A 26,246-nucleotide genomic window follows, 5' to 3' on the forward strand; every position below is an offset into this window, starting at 1 on the left:
TATTCCTTAGCACATTTGGAGTAAAAAATGTTATGTACACTTTGCTGTCCGGTAACATTTTTTTTCTTTTAAAAACAAAAAATAAATAAAATTTCCACACTCCGCTACTGCCCACAGTATAGGGGTAAAATAATTGGCAACGCCGCGCTACTGTCATCTCTTTCACACATATTCTGTCTCAAGTCCCGTGTGGTTCCCGCCACCCCGTCTCGTATCAGTGGTCAGTGCTGTTTTGGGAGTTCGCATGTCATCAAGTTTCTAGTTTCGTTTTTGTTTTGTTATCTAAGTTTTTACTGTTGAAATATGCCCCTCAATTATCCACCTGCCGAGCAAGCAGATATTGTTTTTGTTTATGGATTTTGCAATGGAAATTCACGAGCAGCCGTAAGGGAGTATCGCATGAGGTTTCCTGGAAGACGCGTCCCACACCATGCTACCTTTGTCCAGGTTTGTACCCTATCAATTGTTTATTGAAACTATTTACATTCATTGATAATGCCAAAAAGCGCTTTTGAAATTTAAACTGGGAACATTAAAAACATAACAAGGGGCCACCAACTTTAAAAATGTAAATTGTACTTTAGGTGATTTGTGTTCAGTGGTCACTAAACGGCGTTTTAAAAAGTTAATTAATTTTAATCTCTAATAAATGCATCATTCACTGCAATTGAATTCACTCCCTTTCTCACCATGGGATTATTTAAATTACTTGAATTCAATTTCACCCCTGTGAATCCAAGATATCAACCGTACCTAGTTAAGAAAATTATAATTTAAAACACTTTGTTATACATTTTACTATAAAAAAATGAAATAAATGAAGAGAAAACGTAAGTTTTCTGATATGTGCCTAAAATAAGTGTTCTTTAAAAATAAAATGAGTGAAAAAGCCCGCGATTGTTTATTTGACATTATTACTGAGCTGAATAATAAAAGCAGTTGTTATTTGTTGTTTTGTTTCAGATGTATCAACAATTGCGTGACTGTGGCATCGGACGGATTGAAGGCGCCGGCGGAGGACACAACATCGTTCCTGTGGCAGTTGAGGAGAGAATCCTGAACTTAATTACCGAAGACCCCACGCTGTCCGTGCGTCGGGTCGCTCTGATGATAGGACACAGGGAACACATGGCGGTATGGAGAGTTCTGAAGAAGCACGGGCTCAAACCTTTTCACTATAGGCGCTGCCAAGGCCTCATGGAGAATGACCACTTTTCCAGAGTCGTGTACTGCAGAAGAATGCTGCATAATGTCATAAGAGATGCAGACTTCATGAAAAACATATTGTTTACCGACGAAGCACAGTTCACTAAAACAGGAGTGCTAAATGTGCACAACTTGCACCATTGGGCTGAACAAAACCCCAAGCTTGTTCGGGAGTCGTCGAGCCAGGACAGATTTTCCATCAACATGTGGGCAGGAATCCTGGGAAATCAAATACTCGGTCCAATCGAGTTGCCTCCCAGACTAAATGGACCGATGTATTTGGAGTTCTTACAAGTGCAACTGGGCGAGATTCTGGAAGATGTGAACCTCGAATTACTACGGAGAATGTGGTTCCAGCACGATGGAGCCCCACCACACTATTCGATTGCCGTGCGGAACTACTTGGATGTCGAGTTTCCTGGTCGTTGGATAGGCCGTGGAAGTCCGGCCATTGCTTGGCCACCAAGATCACCCGACCTGACCCCCCTGGATTACTACCTGTGGGGGGCTCTCAAGGAAAAAGTGTATGCTAAGCCAATAGCCTCAAGAGAGCAACTGCTCGAACGAGTGATGGAAGCCGCTGCAGAAATTAAAGCAAATCCTGCAAACTTAAATAATCAAAATATAACAAGACTACACGCTTGCATCGAAAATAATGGTAGTCACTTCGAACAAATGCTCCAATAAAAAAATTAACATAAACTACATGTCCGCATTTTCATTTATTATTTATTGGTAAAATTCTCACAATGTCATTCATTTACACATCAATATTACCTACATATCAATATTTAATAAAATCTGTAGAAGAGTATGCCCGTCGGCATTCAACAAGTTTTTCGACAAGTGTGTCGAAAAGCGTCTTCTCTCTTTCCTACACACTAAATATTAATGGTTAAAAATGAGACGACTGATGCTTGTAAGCGCGCCAATACGTAAAAACAACGAAACTCGAATAAGAATTGCCAGGTGGGTTTTTTAATCGCTTTAATCTGACTTTAAACAATAATTAAACACGTAAAAATTATTTAATATAATATTACAGTACAGTACTTTGAACCTTCGCAATAAATTTATTTGATTTTAAGTTTAGTTTGTAGAACTCCATTTCAATTTAGAGATTTTTTTTATTTTAACAGTCTTATTAAAAAATTTATAAAAACAGTGTGTTTATAAACAAGTTCTGCTAGTTGTAATTATTATTACGCGTGACAGCTGTTTCACCTTCTGACGGCATTATCAAACTTTGGTAAAGCCACTTACAGACGACGTAAGTGATAACTTTCTTTTTTTATTATTCTGGCTTTATTGATTTCCGAGTAAATTGTCGTAAATTATTATTTGCTAATCCCAATATTATTTGCTAATGCTAATAATTAAGTGAAATTTTAAACAATGCAATAATAGGATTATTGCATTGTTAATTTCACTTAATGTCGTTGGTATTTCCAACTGATGACTCAGGGGTTTATTTCCCTGAATAATTAAGTATTTTGGGGTCTAATTATTATGCATTTCATTACATCCGATAATTTAAACAATTTTTATGTTGAATTGGGGTAAGTTTTATGGCTAAGGGAAGGAGTGGAAGGTGAGGAAGTACCTGGATATTCAGATCTGGTCACCAAATACGGCTAGTCATTTCAAGCAACGTTTAAATTCTAAACCTGGATATTCAGATCTGGTCACCAAATACGGCTAGTCATTTCAAGCAACGTTTAAATTCTGAACCTGGATATTCAGATCTGGTCACCAAATACGGCTAGTCATTTCAAGTAACGTTTAAATTCTAAACCTGGATATTCAGATCTGGTCACCAAATACGGCTAGTCATTTCAAGCAACGTTTAAATTCTGAACCTGGATATTCAGATCTGGTCACCAAATACGGCTAGTCATTTCAAGCAACGTTTAAATTCTAAACCTGGATATTCAGATCTGGTCACCAAATACGGCTAGTCATTTCAAGCAACGTTTAAATTCTGAACCTGGATATTCAGATCTGGTCACCAAATACGGCTAGTCATTTCAAGCAACGTTTAAATTCTAAACCTGGATATTCAGATCTGGTCACCAAATACGGCTAGTCATTTCAAGCAACGTTTAAATTCTGAACCTGGATATTCAGATCTGGTCACCAAATACGGCTAGTCATTTCAAGCAACGTTTAAATTCTGAATTAATTAATCAATTACGAAAAAGCGTGGGGTTAAGAATATTTTTTTTAAATTATAGTTGTAATTTATTGTCGATTTTTTAAAAAAATTGCGATATTTTAAATAAAATTTAATAATTATTGTTTAAATAAATTAGCAATCTGGCAGCATTCATTTGCAGGTGGTCAATCCAATGCAGTCATGACGTTTGTGTGAGTGCTTTCCTTTGTCTCAGTGTGTTGCGCAGCAGTTTTATATGAACCGTTTTTTGATTCATCGGGATTGTTTTTAAAACTATACATTCTTTGTACCTTCAAATTAGTGGAAATAAACTTAAGTGTGTCAAGCTGCTCGTTATATTCCGGTAATTCTGGAAGGCTTTTAACATAAGCAATAATATTCATAAATCACATTCCGCGAAGTTGTAAATAACTAAATTTATTAAAAAATATACGTTGTAGGATAGCCTAGCAAGTAACATTTTGACAGAGCACTTACGGTGATTTAAAAAACAACGGCGCTGTTCAAATAATCCAATTATTATTATTGATAAGTACCTAAGTGAGGAAAATTGTTTTTAAAAGTGCTCAGAATTATTGGACTTCGATTATAAATTCAGGAAATCTACTAATTAGTTTCTTAGTTTCAAAATTAGACTATTTAATACGTGAAACGCGTAAGAGGTGAAACCAAAGCATTCCAGAGGTGAAACAATTTAGATACAAAAATAAAACTGATGTGTACAATACAAGAAGACAATCAGTGATTCGCATACGAAAAATGTGAATAATCATTATTGTTAAATAAAATATTTCTTTTCTGGTACTGGATTATGTAATACGGGCTTCGTTCGCAGCAACACGCGAGAGTTGCGATGTTGCTTTCAAATTTTGACAAAGGATAAAACAGTGGTGACATGTGGTGAAAATATGTTTAATTAATTTTTTATTAAAAAAAAACGTTACCGGACAGCAAAGTGCACATAACATTTTTTACTCCAAATGTGCTAAGGAATAGCTGGTTAAAGTTTGTCGGGTTAGTGCCGATACACCCTGTATATTAAGTAATTTTGAGATTTGTCTGAAATCTGTGTAGGTGGTGGTAACACATTTAAACAAACATTTTCAAATGGTAAAAAAGCAATATGCGAGAAGAATCATTAAACTCATAAATCACCTCTTCACCTTAGAGTTATAAATTTCCTCACCTTTATGTTACAATAATTAATATAGTATCGTGTTAAAAATACTCGTTCATTTCTGAGAGAACAGAGTGTTAATTTACTTGCAAACATTATGAAGACAGCGTAATGATATTTGGATAATCATTACAATAATATATAAACTTCTACAGGCTGCCTCAAACATGTAACCCCAGAGAGGAGGACTGTGAATACTGTGACATTATTGTTATACATATTATTTAAGATTTTCACGGCCAAAAGAATTTTGTTATTTGTTTTTAGGGTGTTATGCCGTGTTGCGCTAACTCCTTCTTTAGCCGACGTTTTTTTAGACAACGTTACAGTGTCCATCATCAGGGAAGATGTGTGATGATGGACACACATCTGCCCTGATGATAGACACTGTAACGTTGTCCGAAACGTCGGCTAAAGAAGAAGTTAGCGCACATTGTCATAACCCCAAAAACAAATAATAAAAAAATTAAATAAAAATAAAAAGTTATGCATACTGTTTTGTTTATGTTTATGTTTTACACAATATATATATCTTAGCTTTAATTGAAACAAATGAAAACAATATACAACTAATTTCAGTTTAATTTAGATAGTCTTTATATCGCTATGGTTGCAAAAACTTTCAAGGTACATTTGTACGCAGAACCTGAAAAAGACAAAAACAAAAGTAAATACGATGAAAATGCCGTACTCTGCGTATGTACGCAGTTCTTTGGAAAACGCTTCTAAAGTCTGGAATATTAAGTACATTTCACCCATAAGGATTTAAAAGGTACAAAATCGTTTTATTTATTTATGCCTTTTGGCTTTTTGCATAAAACAAGTTTAAATTTATTACATTACATAGTGTATTCAAATTAACATAATAATAAAGAAAAAAATATTCCGAGCTCCATCAATGGGTTTTGCAATTGAATTTATCCATACTAGCAGTATAGCGACAATAGAATATACAAAATAAAATAGGAATAAAATGAATCAAAGTAACACACGTTAGTATAACAAATTAAAAGAAAAAATGTGGTAGAAAAAAGTTTTCGAGGCTTTCGTTCCGTTCTTGAAGATTTTGTCACTGGAAATTCACAGAAAAATTGCTGACGTACTATTTTTACAAAAATCAGCCACCTCCCATCAAGTATTATAGCCAATGTGCACATCAGACAAACCAGACAAAACCACATATTAAGGCTGGCCGCATACATACGTTTTTCGTATTCGATTTCCGAATTCGTTTTCCGTATTCGGACATCCGAATGCACAGAATCAGTAGAAAATACATTAACTGCCGCACACGTTCGTTTTAGTTCCGAACGGAACAAATTCCTTACGCACGTTCCGAATGCGAGCCGGCGCGTTCGGAGAAACAGAATGGAAAAAACCTAATGACGTCATGTGGAACGCAGCTATTGCATACAGTTTGTTTGTGCTGACGCAAACGTACGGAAATTTCCGTTCGTAATTCAGTGTTGCCAACGGATCTTGACCTAATATCGCCGTTTCTCATACATAAGGTAGCGTAAAGTAGCCGAATTTGCTGTTAGGTGGGACGTGTTTAAAATTGATTTTTTTACGTGAAAATAAAAATTTCGTGGGGGGGGGGGTGGCTCGAGAATTTCAAGAAAAATATAAAATTTATTTGTCCCCAGAAAAATAAATTTCATGGGGGGGGGGTGGCTAGAGAATTTCGGGACATGTTTAAAATTGATGTTTTTGAAGTAGCTTAATTGGCGACCAGTCGCCTTTTAGATTTTTTCGGCGCCGATTCTCGCTCTGAGTAGCCTAAATGGCGATATATCGCCCTTGTTGGCAACACTGGTACTGACGTTTATACATTCCGAATGAAGAAAAACGAACGTTTGCGCTAGTCTCACGGAATTCCGAATACGGAAAACGAATTCGTAAATCGAATACGAAAAACGTATGTATGCGGCCAGCCTTAACATTCCTCAATGCAACATTGTATCAAAACGTACGTAAAGTACCTGTCGTGTTCTGTCAAGCTGTTATTTATACTAAGAAAAACACAAGTTTAACTAATCCGTCGAAAGTAAAAAACTATTTATCGTGAAAAACAACGAAAGTTCAACTTGTGGAAGTGTTATCTCTTAAATCATTTGCTTTTAAGCACATTTTTAAAGTTATAAACTAATCATCCATAATAATTGTTTCACTAAGAGAAGTACCTACCAAGTGATATTTACAACAACAAGTGCGTTCATTGGCTGCCTTTGATTATGAGCTCACTTTTCTGGGCTCCAATTGGTTGCCTTTGATTATGAGCTCACTTTTCTGGGCTCCAATTGGTTGTCATAGTGTTTTGAAACTTTAAATATTTTCTGCATTCTAACAAATCTAAAATAATTATTTTATTTAAAAAAAAATACTTCGTTTAACCTTTGCCGTTGATGCATATGTTTAAAAATTATGGGGAAAAAAAGAACTCTGTTAAAAGCCCTATAATTGCTTCCCCTTACACCTCCCAGTCTGAAGAATCGGACTCCGACGCTGATGAGATTGAAGCCGAAAATAACCCTGACCTGAGTCATGTATCAGGACATAAAATATTATCCGGGACTCAAATTGCCCTAAAAACCTTACAGGACGCATTGGCTGAAAAGCATTCAAAGTGTCTAAAGAGCAGCAGCTCAAAGTATCGAGAAACGTGACAAATGTTCTCGGTTCCGCTGCCCAACTTTTGCTGGAGAAGGAAGAGCTTAGAGGAGACCTTAATTCGGCCCTAGCTAATATCAAGGTCTTCAAGCCGAGAAAACAATGGCCGAAAATTATACAAAACAGCTGCTGGACAAAATTCAACAGCTTGAGTCAGATCTGGGTCCAGTAATGCGCCGTGTGGCTGATGCAACAGAGGCTAGCCTTTCATTTGCTGAAGTTACAAAGAAAAAACTCCCAGTGCCTCCACCCATCACTCGTACCAGAATCAAAATAGGGAAACCAAGACCATCTGTATGTTTTTTTCCCACCAACTACCGGGGGTCGATGATAGCGATGGGACTAAAAAAATTATTAAAAACATCGTTAAGCCATCGCAATTAGGAGTGAGGATAACGGGAGTAAAAAACATAAAAAACAAAGGAGTCACTATCCACACTGCCAGCAGCCAGGAACAAGAAAGGCTTTTAAATGATCCTGTTATATCCAGCTCTGACTTGCTGAGTGCCCGTCTTCCAGTTAGGAGGCAGCCAAGGTTAATATTTTTTAACGTGCCCCGTGAACTATCGGATGAGAAATTTTTAGAGAATGCCCTCTCTGGAATCTCTGAAGGTGACAATTTTAAAGAGTGTGCATCCAAGTGCAAACTTAGTCATATGGCTGGAGCTCGAACCGGACCGTCTTGCCACAGAGTGTACTCGGTGCCCGCTAACATTCGTCATGCATTGGTGCAACAAGGTCGTGTATTCGTGGACTGGACCGTTTGCGGTGTGCGTGACTTTGTAGGACTTACAGTGTGTCTGAACTGTCAAATGGTTGGACATTCTCACAAGTACTGCAAAGATACAAAGAGATGCTCTCACTGCGGTGTAGAAGGACACGCGCGCGAGGCCTGCCCCGCTGCTGCTGCAGCACCCAGTTGCGCTACATGCGCACGTTTCGGAAAGCCTGCAGCTTCCCGGGCCCACCCCACTGGAGATAAGGACTGCCCGGCGTACAAAGCGGCTTTATTGAAGGATCTCTCCACCATCGACTATGGCGTTTAATCATACGGAAAAAGATGGCGAGGCAGTTGCTGTTGATGCATTAAATATATTATATCAAAACGTGAGGGGTATTCGAACAAAGACCGCAAGTGTGCGCAATGAAATTTTAATCAATAATTATGACATTATTTGTTTTTCTAAAACATGGCTGAACTCAACAGTGTTTAGTGAAGAACTGTTTGATGACAGATATATAGTATTTAGGAGAGATCGTGAGTCAACCAAATCTGCGTCTAAAGAAGGTGGCGGAGTTCTAGCCGCCGTTTCTAAAAAACTTCTTGTGTATAGAAAAACGGAATGGGAGAGTGACAATGAAAATTTGTGGCTTGTAATTAAGTCTCGTTCCAACTCGCTCATCTTTATTTGCATCCTCTATATTCCTCCTAGTGTAACTGTAGACAATTATTGTAATCAGATTAAAAAATTACAAGATCTGTATTTAAAGTATTCAATTTCCAATTCACAGTTTATTATTATTGGTGATTTCAATTTACCCGAAATAAAATGGTTACCTGACAATTCATTTAAAAATAATGTACTTTCACCTTCTAATTATAAAAGCATGAAAGCACACAGTCTTGTCAACCTTTCATCAATTTGCAACTTGTAACAATTCAATAATGTACTAAATACAAATGAAAATTTATTGGATCTTGTGTTCTCTGATAAAGTTAACATAGATATACATATAGCACCAGGCTTAACCAAATTGGATCAATATCACCCTTCATTTGAAATAATGGTGAAACAAAATAAAGATCAATTTTTAGAAATCAATAGAAGTGACTCAAAATATAACTTCAGGAAAGGAAACTTTCATGAATGTCGACAGGATCTATTATCTGTTAATTGGATAACTCTTTTTAAAAATGTAAATGTGAATAGTATGGTGATCTTGTTCTATGAAAAATTATGGGAAATAATTGACAAACATTTTAAAAAATATATTACTAAAACAAAAAATCAATATCCCGTCTGGTTTAATCAGCAATTGATTGCTCTTCTTAAGAAAAAAAACAACATTAGACTTAAGGTAAAAAAACATGGTAACGAGTCAGATTATAGAGAATTTTCTTATTTAAGGAAAGTTACAAAAAAAATACAAAGCGAATGTTATAAATCATACATCAACTCTGTCGAAAGTGGTCTGCAAGGTAACATAAAGGTGTTCTAGTCATACTCAAAATCATTACGAAAAACCAATTGTATTCCTAAAGTAATGCATCTTGACGATATTTCCGCAAATGACGGTGAACACATAGCAAACATATTTTCTAAATATTTTTCATCTGTTTATACCAATTTGGAATCATCCACTAATGGTTCAATACCAAACAAAACTGAACACAATCAAAGCAATTTGGGTAAAATACATATTGGTGCAGATGAAATAAAATGTTTTTTGAGTAAAATAGATTCCAACAAGGGTCCAGGCCCAGATAATATTCCTCCTTTCTTTGTCAGTTGCTTTGCAGACTCTTTATGTTTACCGCTTTTTATAATTTTTAATGCATCCCTAACCACGGGAACTTTTCCTGATCTGTGGAAAAAAGCACATGTGGTGCCAGTATTAAAATCGGGAGACCAATCTTTAGTAAAAAATTATAGACCAATCAGTATATTATCCTGTTTTGCTAAGGTTTTTGAATCTTTGATATATAAAAATATTTTTTCGCATTTTAAGCCTCTTCTCTGCACTAGGCAACATGGGTTTGTTCTTCAAAGATCTATTAACTCAAATCTTTTGGAATTTTGTAATTATGTATGTAATTATTTTAATGAAAGATTACAAGTAGATGCAATTTATACTGATTTCTAAAAAGCTTTTGATAAAGTTAATCACTCCATCTTATTAAAAAAACTTGAACAAATAGGAATACATGGAGATCTACTTCGCTGGGTGAAATCATATTTGTATAACAGAACTCAATTAGTTCTTATTAATGGATACAAATCATCCCCTATAATTGTAACTTCCGGTGTACCACAGGGTTCAAATCTTGGCCCCTGGCTTTTTCTTATATTCATAAATGACCTTGGCTCGAAATTAAATTGTGATTATGCTTTTTTCGCCGATGATCTTAAAATTTTTCGTAAAATCAAGTCTGTTTCCGATCATCAACTGCTTCAAAACGACCTCGACACACTTAATAACTGGTGTACTGTCAATGATATGCACTTAAATGTTGAAAAATGTTACATTTTAAACTTCACTAGAAATAGAATTATAAAGGATTTTTCCTATGTTATTAATAATATTATTCTCAAAAAAGTATCTTCAATAAGAGATCTAGGAATCACTGTTGATTCTAAATTCATGTTTGATGTACACATTAACGACATTAAGTGCAAATCATTAAAAATGATGGGATTTATTCATAGAATATGTAAACCTTTCCAAAATCCTCAATCAATTTATTTTTATTTTTTGATGTTTTTGTTTTCTAATTGTATGTATCTGTATTTAATTGTATGTATCTGTATTTAATTTTTTGTATCTTTATTTAATTGTAGATTTTTGTAATTGTACAATGACCGAGTTTTTATAAGTGGATTGTTCTCACGTAAGTGTGATCATCTGTAAAACCCAGTATAAATAAATAAATAAAAAATAAAAAAAATAAAACACTAACTAAAAACAACACACAACCCCTCCCGCCAACAATCTCATCCTAATAGGATATATTATTATTTTTTTCTATTTTATGTTTACTAATGTTGCTTGTTGTATGCTGATGATGCCGTACTGATTTTTAACAATATGTAAGATCTACAGTCTCTCGTGTCTAGGATGAATAAAGTTTGTATATAATATGAGTGTAAGTAAGTCTAAAGTCATGGTTTTTAAAAGAGAGAATAAAAAACTGTGTGTAATATAGTTTTGAATGATGAATACTTGGAGCAGGAGATGGGTTTGTGTACATAGGAGGTACTTATATTTACGAGAGATGGAAAGCTGAAAGAGATATTGAAAGAAAGGTAAATGCAGGAAAATCCAATAATAGAGGACTGAACGCGGTTGGCGCTAACAAAAAATGTTTGAAGAAGCGAAGCTAGCAGTCCACGATGGAGTGTTGGTACCTGGATGAGGTATAGAACGGTCAAAGGAAGGATGAAAGTAGCATGAATGTGTATAAATGAGATCCTGAGGCATATATTTGGTAAAACCATGTATGATTTTGTGAGAAATGTAGAAATTCGCAAAAAATGCTAGGCTGATGTAAGCGTAATGAGTAAGATTAAGAAAGGAACGCTTAGAGATGCAGAAAGAATAATCGAAGAATATAGTGTAAGTTGAATATATGACGCGAATTTGAATGGTTGAGGAAGTCGGCGAGTAAGACATGGCACGATCAAGTGTTCCAGATACTTGAGTCGGGCCAAGTCAAGAGTCGGAATAAAAATAGATTATGTATGAGACGATGTATGAATGTGAATGAAGCAAGGAGTGTGTGCCAAGACCGAGTTGTTTGGCGGTCTGTCCTATCTGCCTTACCCTGAGGGGAAATGGCGTTAGGTTAAACATCAGCGAAAAACAATTATTATACATATTTTAGCATACATTGTGTAGTATATATATAGTATAAGTGTTGGTTATCCCAATAAATTAAAATATTGATAGATTGATGGAGAGATAGGAGTGCTACATTATTTTCCTCGGTATATAATAACATGTAGGTCACTAAAATCATCATAAATTTCACATAAATAAAGCCCGTGAGTGAAGGTTATAATGTATTTATATAACATATATGTATCGAGCAGAAGCGGTAGCAGGTTATGCCAAAGTGCAAATGGATTTCCTTAAGCTCGTTTGTCATTCCTTCACCGCTACGGTAAACTGGTCCAGGTCCAGTATCCGATGTGTGGCAGTGAGCGCTGTCCGAGACTTGATAAATGACGATAACCTTATTTTAAAGATGTTGATGTTGACCCAAAATATATAAACAGCCTTTGATTAATGTAACCCTCTTGGCTTTTTGAATCTTTTCATTTAAAATCTGATAGGAGAATAAATATATTGACATCATTTCCAAAGCCATGGATAAATCGAATATACAAATAGTGTAATTGACGGAAATATTTTAGATACCTCTGAAACACATTATTTAATTTTTTTAAAATTAGTTTTCCTTAAGACAATATATCGTTTATTTTCACTCTCATCCCCTGTAGTGTATGGAGTATTATCGTGCATTTATTGTAGCGTGTCGGGTAGTATGCAATAATAGCAGGATTGATAGACAATCTCAGGTGATCTATGTACTGGTGTTTATTGGGGAGCTGTTTGTAACAAAAGAAGCACACAACTAACGTGCATCGCCTTTTATAAGAATTCAATCTCGCTTGCACTCATCCACATTCGTACAGACATCACACCCCCACACTTAAACAATAATTACATTTTTTTGTTTTTTTTTTCTTTTTACTCTATATAATGCACATCCAAGCATAAGCAGATTTTGTTCGAAAGAGAAGCAATCATTGTGAATTCATCTCAATAAACAAGTAATCATCTTGAAGTAAGATCTGCATTCAGTAATCATCTGCACGTTAAGAAGTTTGTATCGTTTGTATTTGTACGACAATTGGTATTTGTAATGGACTATAATTTTAACGAGAAAAAAAGAATCCAGCAATCATGTTTATCACGAAGAAAATCTGGAGTGTGGAAAAAGAGGCCTTTACTTTGTGATTTTTGTATCATTTGGAAGTTCTGATGATTTTTGTTAATGAAGTTCCGTGAGCAATATTATTAGTTTGTAAATGTACATCTAGTAAGCACCGTCGTTTCCACAACTCTTTGTAATCACCACACAAAATAGTATTTAATGTATTTAACTTGGGGATTAATATTTACACTCTTTTACTAACTTATCATTTGATTAATTGTTATAAGGATGAAAATATATGCATCTTTCAACAACGACGAATATTCTAACATAAATCAAAATAACATTTGCATTGTTCTTCTTTTTTCAATTTTTCTTTCTTGCTTTTACAAAAACAAGGGAAAAGTCAATTTACGTTGAAACTGGAATGTGGAATAATCATGAAACTTTTTAAATACTAAACAAAGTTAATCACTCTTAAAATATGCCCTTTTACGAATATCGCGTACTTAGTTCGCATTTAGATTAAAAAAATGTCGCCTGCATAATAATTACTACGCTTTTTAATGTATGTTTATAATGTAAAATATTGTTTAATTTATTCGAATCTATCATTTTACATATTTCTATTTTTGATATTGAAAATTCGTGGTAAAATTCAATTATAATGATGTATTGGAACGATTTTAAACTTTTCTCCACTTATTTTGTAAAGTTAAAAATAAGCGGAGAAAAGTTTAAACTTGTTTCAATGTATCATCGATCTGTCAAGTCTGGTTTACAGGGGATGGTGTTGAAAAATACATTTGCAAGCACAAAAAAAGTTTTCTGGAAGTTGAATTTTGAGACGAAATTAGAAGATGTTAAGTGGAATGGAAATAATTTTAAAACTCGGGAGTTAATAAAATAATGAGAAGAACTTTTATTAATACTCTGAAACATGTTTTCAATATATTTTCCTCGGTTTTTTCCGCATTTCTTCATGCAAATAATCAGCAGGTTTTCAACCAATATCACCACATTTTCAATAAATGTAATTTAAGCTTCTATGTCGAAGCTCAATCAAAAACCACTAACCTGAATGTAAATCAATTGTTATCTCATTTACCTACCACATTGCTTAATTTCCTGGCTTATGAGTGATAATAAAAAGTACTTGATTATAATTAATGATTTGTTCGTTACTCGTAGGTCTCGGCAGTGAAGGCCGCGTATCAATCTACCTAAACCGGCTGACCGGGTTCGACCACCGCTGCCGCGTGCGCTACGCCGTAGCACTGGGCGAGAGCTCGCGTCGCGTGGACTCCGGCCCGCTGGAAGATGTATCGGACGCGGAGGGCCGGGCGCGCGGCTGGCACCCGCGGGCGAGGCTCGCCGACATCGCCAACAAGGTAACTAACTACTACATAACTAACAGGCAGCAAAACAATCGAGGTATCCATTTCGATTTAATCGAAAGAGTAGAAACAATTATTTGAACTATATAAATTGCAATAAGCTAGAAGAATTTTATCCGGTTAATAATAGCGTTACAAATGCATTCCAGTTCGATTAGTGACGCAGTTCAGTTGTATGCAAATACTTGCTGGTGAATAAACTAAAGATATACTGGGACTATTTCTCTCCCTTTTGCATGTTAACTAGGTTAAAAAATACATAAATTTCTAGTTTGCGTGTAAGTTATTAATATATGCAGTCTACCAAAGAATATGTTCAAGCTACGGAAATTTACTGAAATATATGTACAGAAGATTGATTTTAAAAGATTAATAAAATATTTTCGTTTAGATTGTAGATATACAAGAAATTTTTGCCAGTTATTTTAAATTTCTCTAATGATTTTAACATGTGATACCTGTTTCACCTTCCGAATGCATTTCCAAAATCGTCACTGACAACAACTTGATTTTTTTTCTTTTATACAGTTTATTTTTTAATTTTAATATAATTACTTATTTCTTAGTTTCGTTCACTTATATTTTCTACGTTTCTTTTCCTAAGATTTTTGTTGTTTCGAGGGGGGAATTATTCACCGTTCATCTTAACCACCCACGGTTTTGAGTACTGGGGTAGTCGAGTAAGTAGTAGGGTAAGGAAGGTAGGTACTCGGGAGGTCTGAGTAGTCGGTCCTGGGGAATTCCCCACCGTTCAACTCCACCACCCACGATGTCGAGCATTACACTGGAGGAGCAACGAAAGATCCGTGATCTTAACCATCAGCTGACCACATTATCATCAAGCCTCCGCCCGCATGGCGTCGAGCACTGATTCGCATCGTGATACATACCATAACTAACAATCGTAATAAAAACACAGTGATAATTTATAATTAACATTGATTGTACTCTACCTACCATCATTGTGGGTAATTGTAATATTTTTTTATAAAAGAAGTTTTATTATGTATTTAAAGGTACCGTTAATAAATAAACACGAAAAATTGTTTTCCCAATATTGAGAAGTATATTTATGTACTTTTTCACAGTCGGTATAAACTTATCGTGATAAATGAAATGAGAATAGTCTACTTTACACCAGATTTATATCTCAACTAAAGATTATCGCGTTCTAAACATAAAACTCAAACTGTTTTTATATTGAGCCAAGGCCATGAAAAATCGCATAAACTTACCATAAGAGCCGGTTTAATGAACGTACACATAATGCGAGAAGATTCCGCGGAACACTCACATGGTTCATATTAGCAAGACATATTGCGCGGATCACTTCTTCATAAAGCCATACTTATCCCGGCGCAAACTTGGCAATACTTCCATAATGGCACTTATAAACATGGCCACCCTTTACTTTACCACCGTGTACTTTACTTAAGAATATACCTTGAAATAGCGAAGTTGAACATTTTTTTCCGAAAGTGGGTCAAAACATTATTACCAATTATTTGAAAAGCTTTTAGTGTCAGATAAACAAAGGTATAAAAACGCTAGGCTTCGTATTAAGAACAACTAAAAACTTTAATTCTTTACAAACCATTAAACTATTATACGTATCTCTAGTAAGAAGTCTAATTGAATATAACTCAGTAGTTTGGTCTCCAATTTACAAAATTCACATCAACAACATTGAGCGAATACAAAAAAAATTACTACGTTTTATAAATTTTAAATTAAATATCCCTGCCGAAGACTTAAAATACAATTTCTTATTAAATACTCTAAAAATACATACATTAGAAGATAGACGTAAAATAAACGATTTAACGTTCTTATTCAAAATACTTAACTCTAAATTCGACTGTTGTAAACTCCTGCAACTTATAAACATACAAACACCCGCAGTAACAACACGACAAAATACAATATTCTACAGCAGCACACATAAGCGTAACTACATTGCCCACTCTCCGATACAACGACTTCACACCATGGGAAATCATTACTTGGGTGATGTTGACATATTCAATACCAACTTGGCAAGTTTTGTGGATCATTTAAAACATTTATTACAACAATACTCCTAAAACACATCATGTAAACCTACAAATAGCTGTAATTATCTGTTTTTGTTTCTTGTGTTTGTATGACTTGTTGCATAGCTTTTATCAAATGTAATTTTATTCTAATTTTTTATGTTTCAAAGTATCTGTCAAATTAAAATTATACTACCAACCATGTAAAGCCCTCTGGGCGTTAAATAGATAAATAAATAAATTATAATAGTTCAAAATTAGCGATGCACCACGTTGTGTAACATTTGAAATCCGGCCGCTACCGATATCACTCCTTATGTAGAAGGTGATAGGGTTCAAATTCCCGCTTAATACCAGCCGCATGTTTTGATTTTAGCAAGTAAAAAACATAGCCAAAATTGGTGTTTTTTACTTTATTTTTACGATCATTTTCTAAGAAACTTATTTTTTTGTTGAAAATATGAGATTTTTAAATGTAGAATAGTTTTTGACATATTTGATTCATTATTTTTTTGGGCTTGTAAAAACATTAACCAAAAATAATATTTATTGTATTTCAAAGGCCAAAATGTGTTCTGCTCGCTGTATTTAATTGAAGCTTATGAAATAATTCGAAGTGGTTAAATTTTCAAACCAGACTCTTGATTTTGCTTCTCAGTGCTTGGCTTTAAGGATTAATATGTATTTATATGAAAAAACATGTAATAATGAGTAACACGTCATCTCTAAATCGTTGTCATTAAAATTTATAATTCTCGAGAAAAATTACGATTCGAGCTTAAAAAAGGCTATGAAGACGAAGAAATCCTGGACCAATATAACTTTGCTAATTTCATGCTAATTTTTTCTACTACAAATAAACAATTTTTCGCTTTACTCAATTTTTTTATGTGAAACCTCAAAAACCGCAAAACTGCTATCAACCGTCTGGAGCAAGTGAGAATATGGCATTTCCAATCGGAGTATGTTTTGAGGCTTAAGGTAGTTAGTAGGGAAAGGAGATGGAAATGTGGAAGGTGGCGTAAGTACCTGGCTATTCAGATCTGATCATCAAACACGGCCAAAGTCATTTCACGCATTTTCTGAATGGTGGTATTACACCAAGACGATACTGAGAGTATCTTCCACTCTGGAACGTGCCACAAGTGTACTATATATTATTTTAAATTAGTATATTGTGAAATAACACAAATAAATTTTATTAGCGCATGCCTGGATTCGAACCCGCGACCTCCAGCTTGCTAGTCGAGTGCCTTACCTCCCGACTACGGAGGCCAACCTACGTAATAGAGCTCATCAAAATGTTGTCAAGCACTCGACATGAAAAGTATTGGTTTTATTAATAATAAAGAGATTCGTTCATTTAATTGTGTAATATCTAGTAATGTTTCTACGTAACACTTCAACATTTAGAAAAAAACTAACTTTGTTATTGAGCAGTTCTCATAAAGGGTTCACAACCTCTGTCCTCAAACCTTTTCAAGGAAATAGCGAATGTTAATCCTTATCTCGGTACATTAAATGTAACGAACACTTGTCGTCAAATGGCACTTTAGGGTGTGAGTCATTACCGGGTAGCGGAACTCGGCAGTGGCGGGTAGTCGGGATAGGGAGTCAGAGACAACAAAGGCGCAGGTCATACGTCGTATTTCATACGTCAGATTACAGACACAAATACAATGTTCGCTTAGTACTAAAAATTTAACCAGCTATTATTCTCACTGCATAAAGCTCTTTATTCCCTACCCAGAACATACATTTTCTATTATAAACACGGGTTTCCAGACTTTCTAATTTATTTTTTTTAAATCCAGCTTAGTTTCATTTACGACCAAGCTATAGTCACAAAAACTCGTTTTTATTAATGAAGTCACATAAAGCTGAAAAAAAATTTTTTTTTATGTTAATACCTAGTTAGACTATGGCATCCCCAAGTGGGGTAAGTTGTGAGGCTAGAGGTAGTGGGAGTGAGGTGATGGAGAAGAAGAAGGTTGGGAAGTACCTCGCTATTCAGATCTGGTCACAAACCACAGCTTAAACCATTTCAACCAACGTTTGATTTTTTTTATTATTATTTAATATAAGTGGGTACAGTGGTATTATATAAATTACGTATCGGTACAAAATAACTTTATAATCGCAATCTCACCAAAAAAGAAACAGGTTCTTGTGTTTGGTGAGCGAGTTACACTAATTATAAGGAAAATAGAATAACATTATGAAACAGGTAAGTATATATTTAAAATAGAAACAATTGAATTGTGTGGATTATCTATATGCGTAGGTGTACTTATATAGGATTCTGTTACATACTAAATACAGAGAAACTAAGAGAGTAATTAGAAACATCCAGATAAAGTAGAGATGAATATAGACTGATAATAAATATGAATAAAAGGGAAAAACTGGCTATTATATAGTTAATTATTGCTGACAAGTATAACTTCAGTTTGAGTTCCAGTTTGTTGATATCTTTTTTTTATCTTTTGAAGGTTGTTGAAATACTTTATTCCTAAACAGATATAATTGTTTTGCATTAGTTTGGTATTAAATTTTGATATTTTGATAGGTGGGTTTCAAAATTATTGATGATATTATGATAGGTGGGTTTCAAAGTTATTGATGATATTATCTTTGTTAATTTGGATAATTGCATTTTTCTTGAATGGTGGTTTTATACCAGTGCGGTACTGAGAGCGTCTTCCACACTAGAACGTGCCACGAATATACTATGTATAATTTTAAAAGAAGTAATATGAATTAACCAAGTAAATGTTTTAAAATTTGAAGCTGTGACTTCCGGATTGCTAGTAGAGAACCTGAACCTGATAGGTGGGTTTCAAAGTTATTGATGATATTATCTTTGTTAATTTGGATAATTGCATTTTTCTTGAATGGTGGTTTTATACCAGTGCGGTACTGAGAGCGTCTTCCACACTAGAACGTGCCACAAATATACTATGTATAATTTTAAACGAAGTAACATGAATTAATCAAGTAAATGTTTTAAGATTTGAAGCTGTGACTTCCGGATTGCTAGTAGAGAGCCTTGTTCCTTGACCACGGAGGAAAATGCAATTATTAATAGGTGGGTTAAAGCAGGGAGGCAATGATACATTATATACAATATTAAAAGTACGCTGGGATATGTGAAGTGTTGAAAAAAAATGCAAGTCATTTAAAATTACCATGAAGCCCTTTTTTAACTTTTTTGTTGTGAATTATAACAATGTTCACAAAAAAGGGTTAATGACTTCTCCAACATTAATAAAACTTCTTATGTACAGTGTACCGAGGGGTATTTGCTGAGTATAACTACATCCCTGCACTGTACGCACACAGCGCATTATATAAACTTTTCGGTTTCAGCCCTTATTAGGAGAACATTTATTTGAGGGATGTTGAGACTAACTACTGTTTTTATTCTGGGGGTTGGAAAATTCCTTTGTCCTGTTAGTGTCGCTTTTTCATACATTTTTTTTAATATATTCAGCTGAAATTTCGCTTCTTTGGCGGGCAAAGGAGAATGAGTCATTCTGTCCCATTTAATATGGGACTGCAACTTTTCCCCGTTGATATTTCGATTTTTTCTCGGAAAAGAGATTTACCGACTCACACGAAGCAGTTTCTTTGTTGGTTTCGCGATATTTAATAATTTATAAATTAATATGTTTATTTAATATATTTATTTATTTATTCACGCCCCGTAGGCTTTTACATGAATATATTCTTACAAGTTGTCTAGGATACAATAATAAGAGTATAGTACATAAGCTGCGTATGAGCAATATAAGCAGGTACTTTCTGTTGTACAAAGGAGTTCAATAAAGGTGCTACGAAAGTAGTTAGAGGTTAGTTATGTAGAAACTTTATTGATATTAATAAAAATAAACATGAAAAATTTATTGTAAAGCATGTTTGACGTATTATTGTTATTTTATTATTTATTTTCTTACTACAGTTCTTAGTGGGCTCTTTTTTAAAAAATACATGCTATTTGTATCAAAGGAAACACATAAAAATTAATACAATAAAGAGAAATGTAAAGATAATGACAAAAAATGTTGCACAAAAAACACAGAATAAAATACATATGAACAATTAAAAACATAACAGAATAATGACAAAAAAGGTTGCAGAAAAAACACAGAACAAAATTCATATTTAAAAATGTGAACAGGAATTATGAATCCTCACGCATATAAATGAGTTTAAAAGATTCAACAAAACAAAATAGTAGAAGCGAAGAAGTTATATGGGTACATAGGTCTATTTGTGTCTAGAAGAATAAAAGTGATAGAATATACAACATTTATACTGATTAGTTTTAAGATGAAATATATCACCCAGATCAGAACATTTGTGGAGACTGTGAAGTCTCGGAATCGGAGAATGTCCTGGTGTTATTGAAGTATTATAACGCCAGATTGGGTGTTTTACAGAACACAGCTATTTAGCTATTTATTTATTTAAATACAACGATAAAAGGTGCACATGGAGAAATATGAAAGAAATGAAATGATGTGTCGAAAGTTGAACTATAAAGTTTGAAAAGTGTATTATAGCAGTATAATACACTTCTCAAACTAAGTGTGTAACATAATTATAAAAATAAAGATAATCAATTTGTTGTAAAGCACGTTTGTAATTAATACACTTTTATTACTCCCAATTGGGATGTTTTACAGAACATAGAAAAATAATATGCTCTCATACGCAAATAGTGAAACCATGTCCACTCACAAACTGAGCAGACGTCAGGTGATTGTTAATATGTTGGAAAAACTTCTGGATTATGAATATTTTTATTAAATAAGAATAATTTTATTCAGCTTTTGTTAAAAATATTGTCTATCGAATACTCCGGACTATTTATACCTCTAAGACAGAGGTTCCCAAAGTAGTCTATATGGACCCCTATGTGTCGATATCGGTTTGCTGAGGGTCTATTTCAGCGAGAAAAAAATTTGGGGTCCACGAAATTCAAATGGGGGTACATACGAGCCGACCCCCATTTACCTCAACTCAATATTTAGGAGTTCCGTAAATGACACAATACACCGAACACAAATTACGTAATACTAATAATAGACTGAGAAATTACTTATTTGATATTTGTATGTTTATATATCGTAAAGATGTTTATTGAGGTATATAAATAGAGTCTACGTTTCTTTCCTCGTCAGAATTATTATATTGAACTAAAACGCTAATTTTCTTAGTTACCTAACTTGTTTTTGAAAAACGTCCAGGGTAATAATGATGTTCAACATTTAGATTTACTTCACACAGACTTCAAAACTAAGTTTAAGGACATTTTGATTGTGGAAATGGAATGTTAAAGAATCGGATATCATATGACAAGAAGAACTGATCGGAATAAGCGCTAACAAAGAACTTAAGGGGCAGTTCTGTAGGGCCAGCTACATAAAGAAATTCCCGTTGCTTATAATAATAATAATAATAATAATATTTTTTATTCCAGGATGTGGGGAGGTTTGTGCAATCCCACACGTCCCATATAGACATACATTTTTTTTTTGTACAATAGATATAATAAATTATCAAATAAGGAAAACTATGCAGGGTGTGGTCTTGAGTGCGCTTGGGCCCAGCGCTCACTCAGGAGTGGCGCTTGGTGCTGGTAGGCTGCGGTCACCAACGTGTTGGCGGAGGCCATTAGCCGCATCCTGGCTCCAGTGACCCGGTGTCTCATCAGGCCGGCAAATCCATTCAGTCCTAGTTCCGTGAACATTGTCGATGCGCTGCTGTATCTTCGGTATCCAAATATTATTCTACAGGCGTCATTATATTGAATTCGGAGTCGTTCCATCGAGCAAGTTCGGTAGTGACACCATGTCTCACAAGTATACAGGCCAGTACAGAATGCGTTGAACAGTATTTTTTTAACGGTATTGCTGCATTTGCAAAATCTGCGGGCAATCATGTTAGAAACTATGCTAAGGCTTCTCCTTTGTCGTTCGATATCGCCATCGTCCGATAGGTTTTCATTAATAATGTGCCCCAAGTATTTCACGTTCGAACATGTATTTATTTTTGCCTCGTTAAGGTATACGGGGAGCATATTACTTGTATCTTGACTTTTTCCGTGGTGGAACGCAATCAATTCCGTCTTCTTCGGGTTGTATATCATATTATGCTGTTTTCCATATTCTTCACAAATGTTTAGGAGTAATCTTAATCCCTTGATCGACGGAGCTAGGAGGATCATGTCGTCCGCGTAGCTTATATGATTCATACATATACTGTTAACACGACAGCCCGTTCTGATGTCCAGGCGACTTGACAACTCGTCCATGTATACATTAAATAGAATGGGGGACATACACCCTCCTTGCCTTACTCCTGACCGCAAATATATCGGCTGGGAGTATGTACTTGCCCACCGTACAACATTTTCTTGCTGGGAGTGCCATCGGGATAGTATGTTTATAAATGAGGTAGGTATATTCCTAGCTTTCAATTTATCCCATAATGTTTTATGACAGACCCTGTCGAAGGCTTTACTTAGATCTAAGAAGCACCCGTATACGGTAGTTTTTCGTTTTTTGTAGAATTCTATTATTTGCTTTGCAGTATATATTGCCATATTAGTGGATAGTCTACATTTAAATCCCATCTGGTTATCTTTAGACATTAGTTTATCATTTATCTCATTTAATATTACCCTTTCAAATAATCTTGCAGTTATAGTTGCTAAAGATATTGGCCGGTAATTGCTGGAGTTAGTCATGTCAGGCTGTCCCGATTTCAGGATTGGAGTTATAATCGTTTTCGTCATTGCACCCGGTATATGGTTGTGTTTAAGTATTGCGTTGAACAGTATGTGTAGTAGTTTGGGTATGTATCTACCTCCGTATTTTATGTGTTCAATACTTAAGTTATCATGTCCCGGAGACTTACCAGCCTTAGTGCCTGTTATGGCCTTCATTATACTGCTTTCAGAGAGGTAAACGTTTTGTCCATCAAATTCCATAATATCAGGGACAGACGGTATTTCATTTCCAGAAATATCTGCAAAGGTTCTTCTAAAAGTATTAGCAATTTCCTCCGTGTTTGTAGATCCATCAATTTGGCTGGCGATTCGATTTTTTGGTTTGATCAGGTTATTGCTTTTCTTCCAGAACTGGGCAAACTGCTTCGTGTCAAGTGATTTTACGATATCATCCATTTTTGTTTGTTCAGAGGAGCTTTGGCAGTGTTTAAGAGCTATTTTGAACTCCTTCCTTTTTCGTTTTCTTTCATCCGCAATGGGACCATGTAATGGTCTCCCATTTTTAATCCACTCCATCAACGCCGATCTGGAATTTTTGTAGTGTTCCTTAACTTGTTGATTCCACCCAGCAATGTCACGATGTGTTTTTGGTTTGTTTTGATCGTTTTCCCGATGAAATACGGTATTGGCAGCCTTACTTAGAGCTTCAACGATGTCTGTGTATATATTTTCCATGCTTTGTATATGGTCACATCTGTCACATATAGAATCCGAATTACAAATGGATTTGGAGTGTCTTTGATAGATTACACTAAGTAATGCTTCTGCTACAGACGTATATTCACTGATTTTCTTATTATTATTCCTTCTCCATATTATGTTATTAGGCTGTTGTGGAATATTAAAAATAGTTGCAGGTAATTTTTCAGCGGCGATTACGCAAGATGTCGGCCTGTGATCGGACCAGTCGGTATCATAATGTATTTTTAGACTATCTATTTTGTTCTTAAGATTATTGGTGCATATCCTGCTTCATTTTCATTTGGTGTAATACCTCACAAGGGCGCCCCTGTCTGCTCAATGCAAAAACAGAGGAACTATATAGCCACACCCGGTTGTAGGGCAGGCAAGGGAATGGTATATTTTTACGAAAAAAATAAATGATTATCACATGGGACGTTAATAGTTTTATGAAAATTCAATATTCGGCAGGCAGGGGGTCTACGGAAAAAAAAATGGAAACCTCTGCTCTAAGCTAACGAGGCAATTAGACACGCCATGATTTTTATTGAAAATTATTACTTTACAAAATAAGTAATAATATTGGTTTTTGTACAGTGCAATAATTTTTCACGTGTTTAAAAACATAATTATGTTCTCATGAAAGAATTTTTTTTCTTGATACCAATCATATTTTATACCTATTCTGTTGTTGGTTTCCCAGATAGCAAAAATTTTATTTTCCGAACGGAGAAAGCACCACAAAGAGAGTTGTATTCTTGTAGCCTATTTATATGATAATTTTTAGCCTTCGAGATATATTTAGTTTTACGATTCTCAATCATAAAGAGAAAAAAATATTTCTCCAAAGAAATATTAAGGACCTACTGGATATCAAGAATGCAATAAGGGAAGTTGGTTTTAAATCGAGATTATTCTGTAGAAAGCTTTGGGAGACCGATTGTTTGTCAAAGGAAAAACGTTTGTTATGATATTTCGTTTCTTCTTGATTTGAAATCTCAAGGGAAATTATTCAGTTATTTCACTGATATTTATTTATTCATGAAAATACGTTTTTTAGGTGAGCAGCTTGTCCATATTGAATCTCAGTGAATCTGCTAAGAATCTTATACTCTGGAACGAGAATCAAATGCACCTATTTGAATTTTTAGTTAGTCCTTATGAAACTTAATTTATGTAAGTAGATATAGTGTGCTTGCGCTCTTCGGGTTTTGAACTTGCGACGTCTGGATTCCGAATCATCACCATCATGTCTCACTCATGACCAATGAACCAATGAACCCTAATCACTTTTCCCTTATTGTGGCTGTCTTCAGTATTCCACCATTTTGTGCTTCAAATGATTTTTTTCCTGTATATTGTGTAAATCATAAAAACACAGCTTAGCTTAAGTTCCATTTCTACGCCATATGTACGAGAGCTTACTGGTTTTGGTCAAAAGTAAACAGCTGAAAAGTCTAGAAAGTTTTTAACCAAATAAGATTATGAATTTCTTTGTTACTTTTCGAGTTATTGGAAAATAAATCCATCCATCTGAGCTGTCGCGGCTGCCTTCCAACCTGCCGTACGCCTCCATCATAATAGTATATTAAAGTATAAGTGGATAAACAGGTCTTTAAAACACCCGCGATTTTTCGAGCACGACGGCGTAGCCGAGTGCTCGAAATAAAGCAAGTGTTTTAATGACCAGTTATCCACGAATACTTTACGCTATTTTTTTTTATTGGTATACTTTGAAAACATAAATATTGATATTATTATTAAAAATTTGGAAATAAGAACTATTAATGAATTCGTGATGTGACATCACAATATCTTGTTGTCATGGAAATGGAAAAACACAATTGACATTGACTTCACATTTTGTTGATGTTGCCATGGTAACTTTAAAAAACGCGCGTTCCATAAAGTGCGATTTAAACACGCTAGAGCGTACTTTAAATGAGTAAAAAAGGGCACCAATAACAAAAACAACATTTTATTATATAGGTAATACAAATTCTTAACAAGTTTCAAAATTCAATATCATCACGGAGAATTTTGCGTTTTTTTACGTATTCTTACCGTAATACCTAAAGTAATGGTGTAGCAATTTAAACACGCTAATATTAAATTAATTTAGTGCGGGCATTGTGTCTTCGAAAAATGTATTTATTTTCTGAAAAGAAGAAAATATTGCGAGGGACCATAAATTTTTAGATTATATAACTTGTCAAATTGGTCCTCTTTTTTAATGGAAAGTTTTATTTATTACCTGAAAATGACATGACAGGAGAATATGTCCTCGGAGATAAGGAAATCCTTCTCCGTGGCCTGAAATGCTTCCTGTTTCCCTCGCACACAAAGGGGAGGATAATGCCTAATGCCATCACCGGAACACCTTTTGTCTGACGTAGCAGACGCTCTAAGCCAAGCTCGCAGTTCTCTTCGACCCACAAGAAGTGGAAAACT

The 26,246-nt window shown here is 34.7% G+C and overlaps 1 protein-coding gene across 1 annotated transcript in view; it reads left to right on the forward strand.

The window, feature by feature from the left end:
- Positions 1-9,981: 9,981 nt before the first annotated feature.
- LOC149425329 (uncharacterized) overlaps positions 9,982-26,246 on the forward strand; it is a 242,357-nt gene continuing 226,092 nt past the window's right edge. The window contains exons 1-2 of the mRNA XM_089650769.1: positions 9,982-9,985; positions 14,080-14,279. Coding sequence (XP_089506895.1) covers positions 9,982-9,985; positions 14,080-14,279 — 204 coding nt within the window. The remainder of the gene's footprint in view (positions 9,986-14,079; positions 14,280-26,246) is intronic.

Source organism: Hesperophylax consimilis, chromosome 3 (genome assembly GCF_061612785.1).
Source record: "Hesperophylax consimilis isolate HC1 chromosome 3, BYU_Hcon_1.0, whole genome shotgun sequence".
Taxonomy (NCBI): Eukaryota; Metazoa; Arthropoda; class Insecta; order Trichoptera; family Limnephilidae; genus Hesperophylax; species Hesperophylax consimilis.